Source organism: Porites lutea, chromosome 7, assembly GCF_958299795.1.
Source record: "Porites lutea chromosome 7, jaPorLute2.1, whole genome shotgun sequence".
Taxonomy (NCBI): domain Eukaryota; kingdom Metazoa; phylum Cnidaria; class Anthozoa; order Scleractinia; family Poritidae; genus Porites; species Porites lutea.
The window spans coordinates 25,141,178-25,154,884 of NC_133207.1; the positions used below are offsets into that span (position 1 = coordinate 25,141,178).

A 13,707-nucleotide genomic window follows, 5' to 3' on the forward strand; every position below is an offset into this window, starting at 1 on the left:
GTGCGATACCACATGCATCATTGAAAAAATCTTTCCTTTTTGTCTAGTTTTGGGCTGCATGTGGTTTTTGTCAAAGGGTCCAAAATAGCCGTATTTGTCGGCCTTGTGACGTCAAAACGAGCCCGGTGACCCCCACTTTTTATTACATTTTTATCATCTTCTTGACTTGTTACATCAGTGTACCAAGTTTCATCTAAAATCTATGTTAGGTTCTTTTACTAGGGAATCACCTTAACCTGTCATTTGAACAAAAAGATAATCTTGGGCAATATAGGTAAAATAAAGAAGAGAGAGAACGCCTGCTTTTTTCTTAAGTTGGCCAAACAAGGGTATCCTGTTTTTAAAACGGGCAAAAAAAATTAGGCCACAGAAATAGCCTTATTTCTAGATTTAAGACGAAAGGAATTTAACAACTGTAAAAGCGTTCTTTGTTAGGCGTTTCCGCTCTACGTAGCAAGCATTTCCGCTCAAGTTATAGTGCGAAAACTTGGAGCGAGAGCATTATAACTCTTTAACTCGAGCAAAAACGCTTGCTATGCAGACTAGGCGGCACAACGGCGCCCGCTATATAGTTTATGCTTGCGCTTATTTTTCCAGCGGATTCTTGTCATAAAAAAGTCACTTTGATCCCTTCTTCCCCGCCCCCCCCACCCCCCCCCCCCCCCCATCTGAAGGTCGGAATCCGCCACTCGTAGGTCACCCAAAAGGAGCATGCAAAAGATATTGGACCCGGTGGTGTAGTGTACCTTTCATAGGTTGTGTGAGGTGGTATTGTTGGTCCCGTATTGTTATGATATATATCTGCCTTCTGGCAATGCAAATGTTGCAAACAAGAGAGATAGAGACATGACAGTCTGAAAGAGTTGCCTGTAAGTGCTTTTAATGGTGCAGCACAAATTTGTGAATTTCTTACAAGTTAAATGGGCCCTTATACACAATTTAGGGAATTTGTTTACATTCTGAAACAGGTATGCATTATTAAAGTGAAACTTTTCAAGAGCTTTTTCATGGCCAAAATGAACTCAATTTAATAAGTAATAGTGGTAGAGACGTCACATCGTTTTTGCTGTTGAGTCCATCAATCACACCCTGTCCCGCTTCTGCAAATCTTTGGTTATCTCTGAAAACGACAACTCTGAGAGTTCTGAACATTGGAATTCAGGAGTGTTGAGCCCGCTTAACTCAGCTTTCAACGCTTGCTTTGAACTGGCGTGAATCAACTTATCTTGACCACAGCAATCATCTTTACACCTAAGCATAAAAAAGGAGAATCGAAACATGTAATCAAAGAAGACGCACCTTTGACAGAGGGCTTAAAATAAAGGAAATGAGAGTTTACTGCAAGAGCTCCGGGGGTTAACGTGTTACAAAAATGCGCCTAAGAAAGGACCGGTTTATCCGACCTCTCTTGCTTGAAACTATCTTGGTTCCAAACAAATCCGAACTACGATAGGGGAGTACGTTTGGTAAGAGTTGAAAAAATAGATGGTTTTCACAGTGACGTCATCAAATTGTAAAGTCAAAATAGCGAGGTTTTATGAGTTCTTGTTTACACTAGGTTGAAGACAAACAAAAAATAAATCTTTGTACAAGTTTCCATTTCCTTAGCATGTTTCGTTTCGAAAATACAGCAATTTGAACTTCCGAGTTTTCACAGTGCGTGACACCAAAATAGGAATGCTGTCTCATTGAAAAAAAAGTCTCTACTCTTGATTTTCAGCAGTATAACCATTTCAAGTATTAGACGATATGTTTATACACACGTATGCTAGTTTTCGAGTGAAAAGAAAGAGCTTCTATAGAAAAAGTGAACTCCAGATGAGATGTTTTTGTTGATTTCCGGCGGCCATATTGGTGCACCAAAACTGTACACCAATATGGCGTCTCCATACAAAGCTCTACAAAAATGGGTGAAACGTTTCGGCAAACAACTCAGGAACTGTGCTCCTCAAAGACCTGAGAGTTGGACAAATTGTTTATATATTAGTCTTTTATAACACTGCTTTTTTCTTGGCTTCTTCCGTTGGACGGTTTCCAATTTATTTTTTTTTTGTTGCGTGACAGTGAAAACGAACTCCCCGCTAGGTAACTAGAACTATATCCAGTTTTCGTTGGATTTCACCCCACTTTCAAGTCATTTTTACTCGCTTTCCTTCGATCAAAGAGTGACTGAGATTTACCCCGATAACTTAAAGTCTGGCACTTTTAACTCCACACGGATGCCATCCCATTGCCTCTTCTTAAGCGTAAAAGCGTAAAAACACTAAAACTAACACTGGTCGCTATTAAAGGCAATTTGACTGACTTAATTGGTGAAACGAACGGACCACTTTTTTTATAACATACAAATGCCTAATCACGTTAATTACCGTGAAATGAGTAAATTTGCACTGCAACATAAAATAAATTACTGAAAAATCAGTAACTATCAATTTTAACATGGCAAATTGAATTTTTCAATCCGCCGACCCGTTTCTCTTCAGAGTTCGAGTTGACGCAGTTTTACTGTAGATCGTGCCCTACCAGCTGATAAACGTTAGCTTCGGCTGTGAAACGGTCTGGTTTGACCGAGTGAAACAGAAGTCAAAAACTATATAGCGCGGTTCCTCGCCCAAGGAGTTTTTCATCTCGTTAAAAATTTCCTCATTCCGTGTCTGAGAGCAATTCGGGGGCAGTTTGGATCCTTTCTTCTCGACAACAATCTTCTTTTTGTCTTCGATTTTCATCACCACGTATGCGTGCGACTTTTTCGACTTGATTTTCTTAAAGGCATCGATGACATCTTGGTCGACTTGCACTCCAGATGACTGCAAAATAACCAAAAAAATAACTTATTCTTATAAAAAACGGGGCCTCGTTGTTCACTAAAGATTTGTTAACTAAATCGGATTTTATCCCATGCACTGATTCATTTTTACATACTTAAACGATGTTATTAGGAAAAAAAACAATCGGTTAGAAAAATCATGATATACACGGAAGGTAAAAGTAGCATTATAATCTGAAAGGATGACACATAATCATTGTTCAAAATTCATTGCAGAGAGGACTAACGCATTCTTAAGGCTTTTGACAACAGTCAAAAGATGTTTTTACCACTCTATGCCCTGCGAGCAGAGGATACATTTTCGTGGTATGAGCTGGCGTGCGAAAAGTAGGCTACTTTTCGCACGCCAGCTCACTACTCGCAGGGTAGCGGCTATATCGCTAAGGAATCTCCAATTTTTCAAAACCTGGATTGGGAAGTAACCTGCTAGTGAAAAAGCTAGAATTAGAACAAATTAAAGGACACTGAATACAAAAGTTTTTTGCAAAAGTACCATATTGAGCAAATCCACTTTCTAGTGTGTAAATTCAATAGAACATGTTGATAGCATTCAGTTACTTTTTACCACAAAGTTTTGTTTTTTCGGACCGGTGTTCCTGCTTTCAAAAGTCACAAATCCAAAGAATTCATTTTCTTTAAGCCCATGGCCAAATGAAAGAATGATACTTCCTTTGTCAGGTTAGACACATTAGTATTAAACTAGTACTGAGGAACTTCAGAACTAGAAGCCTTAATTTGAGTAGGCTATTGTCCCTGACATTGAATTTAACTATTGTTCCAATAAATGAAAAACTATAAGATCCTATAACTTTTCCCTGAAATGTTTGCCGGGTTATATGTACCTTCTTATGAAACAGACAACACCCAAGAAAGGTTAAGTTCCTACACTATCCTGATGTGCAATATATACTCACCATTTTTAAAGATTAAGTGAATTGACTTTTAAAAGCGAGAGCGTACTTCCCTGAATAGAAACCTGTTTTCAGGAGAAAAATACCTCCTTCTATTTTCGGATATACTCGAGCGGGAATGTTTTATTCATCGGATTAGTAAAATTAAACATTAATGACACACCTAACAACAAATGAATGGACTCCATCAAACAAAGAGAAACTCGAAGAAATTGTCGCGTGGTAAATCACGGGGGTCAAATAATAATCGCCTTTTTAATGACGTTATTGTTCGTTACTCCGTTTACAACAAGAATGTATGACTATTCAAAAACTCTAGAAACAAAAAAATGTAAAAAAATGTTACTCTTTATCTCATACACAGATTTTTATGTAACAATTAAATGCAGATTCAGCAAAGACAATTCGACGTCAAATGAGAGCGCAAAGGGAGCACTTGAGGAAAGCGGGCTGAATTCGGTTTTAAATCTACGCGCACAGTTCAGGGGCACGCAACGACTGTTTTCTGTAAAATATCTGTTCAGAGAAGCAAATATTGCCTAGAATTTTCCATTACTTGAGGAGGGTTAAAAATTTCTAGATGACCGTTCCATTCATGTACAATTTTCGAAGCATATCGTATCAATTCCCTACGCTTTTCTGAAGCTTAATTTTCACATTTTACTTCTCAAGTTAGATTATTTTTTGTAGAAAAAAAGGAACCTAGAATTTTAGGATTCAAAAATGTGATGCGTTAAGAATCAGAAAATGTCTCACTTTCGTTATACGTCAAATTTCTTCTCAAATTTTCGGAAAAATAACACTCAAGCCCTTGTAAGAGGGTCTCAATGGGGTGGTGCCTTTTACGGTTATCGGCTAAAATTTTGGCTTTTTTACGGCTATCGGTTAATTTTTTCCAGTTACGGTTAACAACAAAGTTAAAAATTAATTTCTTTTGTTTCAAGGAGTTAAATATTAATAAACCGGTATTTTTTTGCATCTTTAAAGCAAAATAAAGGTCTTAGGATCATCTCGGGATGAAATAAGCCATTCTTTTGAAAAATTTTAACATTTGATAGATCATACTTTTGATGAAGTATTCCACTTCTAATATAATTTTACCCATACAAATGTCAATAGTCAATTTAAAAATAATCTTTGTGAAAAAGCAAAAGCAGACTGACGCAAACGCTTAACTCAAGGCCGGTGCGCGACATTCATTTATAACAGAAATGGCCGTTTTCTCACTAAGAGGCGGATTATTCGGGTGAGACGGATTATCCGTTTGATAATTCGCGTCAGATAGGTAATACGTCTTAATTTGAAAATGGAATGGCTTTAATTTTGAATCAGAACATTCCGCCTGGCTTTCTCCGTCAATTTTGACGGACAATTTAATTGAAGATGGATTATCCATTTCAGGCAGCCTGTGTACAGCCGCCCCCTCCCCTGAGAAGGAGGAGGGGAGAAGGAGTGTCTGCGGGGGAGGGGGTGACTGTACACAGGCTAGTCTCAGATGGATAATCCATTTCTAGCTGTAGTGTTAAAACGGCCAGTGTAAAACAATTCCTATGTCAAGTGTTTTTAATGATAGCGAAGGACTGTACAGAACGACTGTCTGCCGTTGCCTTGTCCGTAGGCCTCATTATTTCGCGCGGCTGATGCGTTTCGGGTCACGTGGTCCGAGCGAGTTTTTTTCTCAGATACGCCACCGAAATGCCTTCACCGAGATTGCGTGGGAAGACGCCGTAGCGTTAGAGAAAAACAGAGAATTGTTACATGGAATTGTTGTTTATCGTCGACGTGTTACAAAGAGTGACATCTCTGCGTGTTGCTGTTATTTCGAGGGCACGACCTTTAGAAAATCTCAAATATTAATCCCCAGCAAAAAGCCAGATTTTCGCTATGGAAAAAATTAGTTCCCCGAGAGAGCGGCGGTAGAAATGGAGCCTAGGTCTAGGTGGCCTAGGTCAACACCTAAAAGCTAGGCGCTTGGCCTAACGTGCGTACGCAGTCAAAGTAGCCGGGAAATAAAAACGCAACCATAAGTGAGTTTAGCACCTTCCTTAAAACTAACAAATACAGGGAACAATTTCTTTTACGGTTAACTCTTTCTTACCCTATTTACGGCTAACGGTTAAAATTTTTCAATTTTTACGGCTATCGACTAAATTTTTGGCCGTTTTACGCCTATCGGTTAACCCCATTGAGACCCTCTTGTAATTTCGAAAAGACTCAAGTTCCCCTGGGATGACCGAACAGATACAAATTTTGTAGCGCCGCTTAGAATGCATTTCTAGATAACTAAAAGTACTCTGGATAGCCTAAAAAGTGTTTTCAATGTATTTAGGAGGAAACCATCGTTGAGTGCCCCTGACAGTTGTCAATGCCGTCACGTTTTCTTTGCCCAATCTGCCTATTTCTGCAGTAAGATTTTCTGTCAAATGCTATCCTTTGCAGGAGGGACTCTTGCTTAATTATCCTATAGGAACTTGATTTTGAAATAAAAACGGTGGTTCTAATACTCGTTTATGAGCATCAGCACCTTGTTTTCACGAAATAAAAAATATATCTCACTAAACTGGTAGATGATAAAATAATATTCCATTAAAATATCAAAGAGTGACAAATGGTTTTAAGAAACAGACGTTTCGGAGGTATAGCCCTTTAATGTCGCATCGCAGAAGATCGGGAAATAACCACACAGCAAGCAACTAGCAAAGAAAATGAGGTTAGGTGTATTTTATTGAAAATTCTAGCGAGTATTTTGCAAAACAAGAACTGATACGCGTGCAAGACTAGACTTCATGTACAAGACTTCGCAACTGGTAAGAATCCTTCTGTATCCTAAACTTGCTCCATCTCCTCCTATAGAGTGTTTTCACATGACGTCACGACGGCCATATTGGTGTCCCAAAACAATGAAACGGCGGCCATGTTGGTGTCCCAAACCAGTCCTCTGGGAGTTGAACTCTTTTCTTATCCAAACGCATTCTTTTGTTACAATAAATTTGCATATATGCTGGCCACGTGAGTGAAAACACTCTATAGATCATGGTTTTCACAGTGACGTCATCAAATTCTAAAGTCAAAATAGCGAGGTTGTACGAATTCTTATTTATACTAGGTTGAAGATAAACAAAAAGTAAATCTTTGTACAAGTTTCCATTCCCATAGCATGTTTCATTTCTAAAATACAGCAACTTGAACTTCCGAATTTTCACTCGGCGTGACACCAAAATAGGAATACTGTCTCGTTGAAAAAGTCTCCCCTCTTGATTTTCAACAGTATAGCATTTCGAGTATCAGAAGATATGTTTATGCGCACGTATGCTAGTTCTCGAGTGAAAAGAAAGAGTTTTTATAGAAAAAGTGAACTCCAGATGTTTTTGTTGATTTGCGGCGGCCATTTTGGTGCACCAAAACGGTACACCAATATGACGTCTCTATACGAAGCTCCACGAAGGTCTACAAACGTGCATCAGGTGCATGAAATGTTTCGGCAAATAACTCAGAAACTGTGGGCCACAAAGACCTGAGACTTGGACAAATTGTTTATATATTAGTCTTTTATAATATTTCATTTTCTTGGCCTCTTCCACTGGATGGTTTCCAATTTATTTTTTGTTGCGTGACAGTGAAAACGATCTATATCAAACATGAACCAACAGAGTAATTCTATTGCAATTTTTGGAGCCAAAGTATGGAATTGCCTTCCACTTGAAATACGCAGACTCCCGAGGAACGCGTTTAAACAGAAAATTTAATATAATATTAATTTAATATGAATTAAACCTATAGTAATAAATTGACCATAAGTATTGTACTTCTTTTCAACTAACTGTTTGTACTACACGTTCTATGCAACAATTTTCTTTCATTTATATCACTACGAGCGAACTGTTAATTGTTGTTTTTGTTTTTGACAACCCGCCTCGATTAGCTATGCTAACTGCGGTTTGTCAGTGTTTGTAATACTGTTCTTTTAAAAACGGAATAAAGTGTTGCTGTTGTTGTTGTCACCGAAGTGAATTGACTGAGAGAGACTGAAAACCATTGCCTAGTCTTTCGAAAGGTGGATAACGCTATCGATCCTTATATCGATCCACGCATATTGATTTCCCTCTCTCTCCTCCACAGAGACCTCTTTGTATCGTAGGCCATCGGGAGGGCCGGAGAGAGAGGATTTATCCGGTGGATGTCTGAAAAACTGGGCCCCTGGTAATTAGCTTGTACGGTTGTACGGCGAAAAAATTCATAAACTGGCGCCAATTTTTTTATCGATTTCCCATCCCGCTTTGCGAGTCAATCACCGAGGAACGCAAGATGGCGGCGGGCAGTGTGAGGAACATGGAAAATCTTTTCGAACAGCAAGACAGAGAGAAACTTTTAGAGCTTGATTTTTGTGATTCATGGGGAATTAGGTTCAAGGGAAGTGAAAGCAGCGCACTTTCTCTTCTAAACAAGCTGAGACTCGAGGGAGAAGGGGGTTTTTGCGACGTGACCCTGGAAGTAGAAGGAAGACAATTGGCGACTCATCGATGTGTTTTGGCGGCAAGCAGCCAATTTTTTTATACCATGTTTCACAGTGGTATGAAAGAATCAAATCAAACACTCCTTAAGTTGCATTCGGTTAGTTTTGACTCCATGTCGCTCATTCTTGATTATTTTTACACGCGAGAGATTGTTATAAACTACGACAACGCGTTGGAGTTGCTCAACACTGCAAGCTTTCTTCTTGTTACTCCAGTGAAAAAGGCGTGCATTCAGATTCTCAACAATCAGCTTAGTATTGAAAATTGTTTCAGTATCCTTCAAGTAGCCGAGCAGTTTGGCGCAAGTGAACTTGCGAAAAGGGCAAGCAACTATATAAAAGAGAACTTCTTCTCTGCGGTGAACAACGAAGAATTTGTTTCCATTTCAAGAAAGAGTCTGATTGACTTTATATCCAGTGATGAAATTCAAGTGGAAAGGGAGGAAGAGGTCTACCAAGCTGTACTGAAGTGGGTGAAGTATGATGAAGAAAATCGTGTCTCAGATTTACCTGAATTACTAATCCATCTCAGAAGGAAGTCGTTGCCTAAAGGATTCCTGAAATCGGAGATGTCGAAAGAGCCAATACTTGGTGCCTTCTCCAGTCTGTTAGAATCTTCCAAGAGGAAGATCAAAACAAAATGGACAAAGAAGAAACGTGAAAAGCAAACAGGGGCAGATGACAAACCAGAAGCTGAGAGGACAAGAACGTCTACAGAATTGCATAATGTCATGATTGGGATTAGATCTGCACTGTATGGTTCCCGCAAAGCATTCTGTTATGATTTGGACAAGGAAGAAACATTTGTTTTATCAGATTACCCCAATATGCATGTTGATCCAGAACTGGCAGTTACTGGACGGTCTCTGTACATAATAGGTGGGAGTAAACTTTTCAATGGTGCTCCCACAAGATTAAGTGCTCTGTGTCTTGATGAGGTGAAGAATCAGAGGAAGCCTTCATTTAGCATCTTCAGTATGGACCCAGAATGGGAGACTAAAGCACCTTGTAAAGTTAGCAGAATAAAAGCTTCCCTGGCACAACTTAATGGGCTGCTGTATTACATAGGTGGATGGCTTGAAGATGGCAGTTGCTGTAACACAGTGGAGTGTTACAATCCAGAAATGGATGAGTGGGTGTACTGTGCCAGCTTAAACACTTCCAGATCTAGGTCAGGCTGCGTGACAGGGAATGGTCACATTTACATCATTGGTGGTGGAACTGCTCATATATCAGAGAATTCAGATTTTCTTTCAAGTGTTGAGAGGTTTGTTTGAGTTGAATAAGAATTTTCTCACTTTTTTCTCTTCCATGCCACTAGGCAAGCAAATGGCAAGATCTATGCTCACTGCACAGAAATCACTAGATTGATGCCATTTTTATCCATAAGAATTGCAGGGTTCGTACAGGTCATGGAAAACCTGGAAAGTTGTGGAATTTAAGAATTTCATATTTCAGGCCTGGAAAGTCATCTAATTTAATAGTTGGTCCTTGGAAAATGAAAGTTCTGTTTGGTAGATTGGTCACTGCAGATGACAAAGCAAGGACAACTTAAGATCAAGAGGAGTAAACAGTGCGAACGGCACACATTTTGGTGGACACTAGAGTTTGTGTCTGTTGAACTATTTAACGTCAAAAAATAAATGCTAAAACAAGAAAAGTTTTGAAAATTTTCGAAAGCGACAGCTAAACCGAAGGCCATGGAAAACTCTAAAGGGTCATGGAAATAGTCATGGAATTTGAAGACCTCAAAAGAGTATTTTGAACTTTTTTATCTGGTCATTTCGTATCTTGAAAATTTTTCTTTCTGATGTTTGCTCTTTGCTGTAAATGTGATTGTAAATCTCCCCAATGTTTCACTCAGCTCTGCCTTAGACCTGAGTAAAACATAACCCTAATAGTGGGTTAAATGCTAATAGTTACTAAGTAAACAACTTAAATTTGGCTTTTTCCAAGAAGTTAATGAGTATTTTTGGTGATGTGGATAATATAAAATACTATAATATTATATAATGCACACATTGTGTTGTAAATCAAAATGAAATGTACTGCCTAAAATAGTTTCAATGTAGGTTGGTTCTCAATTTCCATTATTTCCTAACGCTAAGTTTTTGATGATCTTGATTCAATAATTAGGGTTAGAAGACGAAGGAAATTGAAAATAAACCTTATTTATCTTTTTGTTAGGTAGAATAGTTCAATAATTCTTAAAACGTTTCTCATCCAATTTTCTTGAACCTGTTGGTTTTTAATACCTTTGTAGGTATGATCCAGGAAAGGATACATGGTCATTTGTTGCCAGTATGAATCAAGCAAGGCTACTGCCAAGGTCTGTATGCTTGAATGGCAAGATCTATGTGATTGGGGGACGTACATCCAGTACAAATGGTATAACCTCAACCCCTACGTGTGAAGTGTATTCTCCTAATACTGACGAGTGGCATTTTATTGCAAGTCTCCCTTACCTTGATACTGGATGCAATGACGTTATTGTAGTAAAGAACCAGATCATAGTGCCTTTGATGCCTGATGTAACTTTTGATTTCTCCCACGATGCTGTAAAGTACAATGTGCGGACTAATACTTGGCGAAAGGTGGAGCATTTTGGTCCAAGCAGCAAGCTGGCATCTTTTACTCTCTGTACCACTAAGCTGCCTGCAATGATCCTGCAAAGACTGCCCAAAGCACTGTTTTTGGACGATGTTTTTGGAGAAGATAGTGAAAATGATATGGAAGATGATTCTTACAGAAGTGACAGTGATGACAGTTTAAGTTTCTTTGGATGGCGTGCAGTGCATGGGTTTATGGATTGGGCTTATGGCTTCAGTGGTGATGAAGCCTACTGGTAAACTGTTTGAAACCTTCCCTTAATTTGGGGAACTCTAAGTGCCATGTTTTGTTTGCTTTGGGAGGTTTTAAATGTGCATCAATCATTGAAGCATTTCATTTTTAAATCTTAAAGTTTACCAGTTAACTATGGGTACTTGTTTTAACCATCATGAAATTATAGGGCGTTTTCACTCATGTGGCCAGCATCTATGCTAATTTATTGGAACAATGAAAGTTTTTGCATAAGAAAAGAGTGCAACTCCCACAGGATTAGTTTAGAACACCAATATAGCCACCATTTCATTGTTATGGAACACCAATATGGCCGTTGTGATGTCTGTGAAAATGCTTTATAAGGAAGTAGTCTTCATTTTGCACTGATGCTTTAGGTAGTGTGCTAGTTAAAGGTACCTGAGCAATAATAGTCTTAAAATCCCATTAGAATGCACTTAAGCGATGCAGTGAAGATATTGGTGTTCCAGTAAGAGAACCTTCAACATGTAGAACTGTCAATAACTTGTCATGTTGCTATTGACTTATTACAAATTGTATGGAGAAGTTTAGTTATGGTCACTTGTGGAGGTTAGACTGTGGTGCCTCCTACAACTGGTGACAAAATTATTGGTTTAGGCACATTACTCTGAATAGCCTGCAGTACAGGCGTTTTCTTCGGGCGCGCAAATGATTTGCTCATGAAAGCGCATGTTGAAACTCCAAAAGAGGGGAGAAAATGGGGCGAGTCATAGGGTTACTATTTTTACTTTCCTTAATCTTCCTCCGTCATAACAAAGATGGTGGTTACAACAGTACAAACATAAACAAGCAGCTTTTGCCCGCCCAGAATCCGCCTGCACAGCAGGCTATACTCTGAAGGACATTCCCCTTGGTTTGCTGTTCCTTCCACACTGCCTCTCGACAATATTGTCCTGCAGTTCAGGGTATGTGTAAAAGAAAATACAAAGAAAACTACATCATTGTCCCAACAATAATTCTTCTGTTGCCAATTATAGCCCAAAAATATCCTTGCACAGCTTCTGACTGAGTTGTAAAAGTAGCTCTCAGGGAAATCTGAACACATACAGTGAACGTGACTGTGCAGGTTTCAGACCAATTTAAGGCTGTAATTCTGATGCAGTTGAATGTCAAAGGTTTGATGTATACACTAGCAAGTGTTTATAAAAATAATAGTTAGACAATGTTACCCTTCTTTCATTTTTCTTGCAATGTTGAAAATACTTTGCACTTATGCAACTTAATGTTTGCAAATTGCATCTGTTTCAACAAATCTGCAGCTTGAGCTTGCTTCAATCGCTAAAGCCTTAGAACTTTTTCGGTAAACTTAGTTAACTATCAGGGTGTGATGTTTTATGATAATTAACAATATTATCATTCCGTGAGTGCTCTTTGGATATGAGATGGCAGGTAGCCAACAAGGCATGAAGTGCTGAGTTGGCTATCATCTCATATCTAACAAGCACGAGTGGAATAATTGTTTTATTAAAAATGCCCACAAAATAGCGAGAGTTCTTCCCGACTTTATTTGTAAAAACAACCGATTTTTAGCTTGTTTTTAATTTTGAGCAGATTCGTACAGTCACCATATTTGTAAAGCATGGTATAGTGGTTCATATACCATGATGGCCAAGCCAATCACAGCCCTAGAATTGCATTATCCAATGATTCATTTTTTAATAATACATATTAGTTGGAAAATTATGGGTAGAGAAAGTTACGCCCATGATATATATAGAGAGAGTTATATTTTTGAAACGTTCCTGTTTAGAAATAGCAGATACAAATTCAAAAGGTTCAGTGAATTTTTAAAGTAAAATGTATTTTTAAGAGTTTTATTTTACATGATATATGATATGAAGTTTTTAAGTGTTATGGTAGTCTCGTCCATTTTATGAAGATTTTCCAAATACTTCATCTGAAAGTTGACATAAAGAGAAGAAATTACTTCTAAATGACATGTTAGTGACAAACAAATACGTGTCATCACCTGCCTCGTACCCAGACGTCTCTCTCTCTATGAAAATGTGCACGCAAAGGAAGGCGGGAAGGAGACAACCGTCTGTACCCTTCCCATGGTCCCTTGCGGTTCATCACCAGTCACTCGCATTTCGTGCTTACCTCTACGATGAGAAAAACGAAGCGCCTGAGGAGGAGGCTGTGTCATCACTGGTCATGAGTGTTGTAATACATAATTAGGGACAACAGCAATCTTTGAAAACTGTTATGCAGAACAGCTTCCAAAATACCCACATGCAATGCATTTAAATCTTTAATTCTGTTTCTCCATCCATTCTTGGTGTTCACAATAAAAATGAAAATGTTGGCTTATTTGACCTTCAGAAATGAGAATAAATGCTTTTCAACATAACACCTTGAGTTGAAAAGCTTTTTCATTACGGTTCGCAGCATTGTTCTCACGACGGTGAAAATCTTTCCTTTTGTAGTTAAATGTTTGTTGACATCCCAGGCGGGGGGGGGTATTTTAGGAATTTCTGGGTGGGGATGTGCCCCTGGGACCCTGGAACCCTTAACCTATACCAGAGCTAGTTCAGCTGAATTTTGCTACCCTATACTACAGTAGACTCCCCAAATCCCCCCTATCCAAGAGTAGC

General features: G+C 38.7%; 2 protein-coding genes across 2 annotated transcripts; one reads left to right on the plus strand and one right to left on the minus strand.

The window, feature by feature from the left end:
* Nucleotides 1–1,082: 1,082 nt before the first annotated feature.
* On the minus strand, nucleotides 1,083–3,126 carry LOC140944667 (uncharacterized). The gene is made up of 3 exons (XM_073393786.1): nucleotides 3,097–3,126; nucleotides 2,524–2,807; nucleotides 1,083–1,251 (listed from the first exon to the last, which is right to left on the minus strand). Exons 1-3 carry the CDS (start codon nucleotides 3,124–3,126, stop codon nucleotides 1,083–1,085), a joined length of 483 nt encoding a protein of 160 aa, XP_073249887.1.
* A 4,918-nt stretch (nucleotides 3,127–8,044) lies between these two features.
* On the plus strand, nucleotides 8,045–13,488 carry LOC140943424 (kelch repeat and BTB domain-containing protein 2-like). Its single transcript, XM_073392508.1, has 2 exons — nucleotides 8,045–9,518; nucleotides 10,515–13,488. Exons 1-2 carry the CDS (start codon nucleotides 8,068–8,070, stop codon nucleotides 11,098–11,100), a joined length of 2,037 nt encoding a protein of 678 aa, XP_073248609.1. The 5' UTR covers nucleotides 8,045–8,067; the 3' UTR covers nucleotides 11,101–13,488.
* The last annotated feature ends 219 nt before the right edge of the window (nucleotides 13,489–13,707 follow it).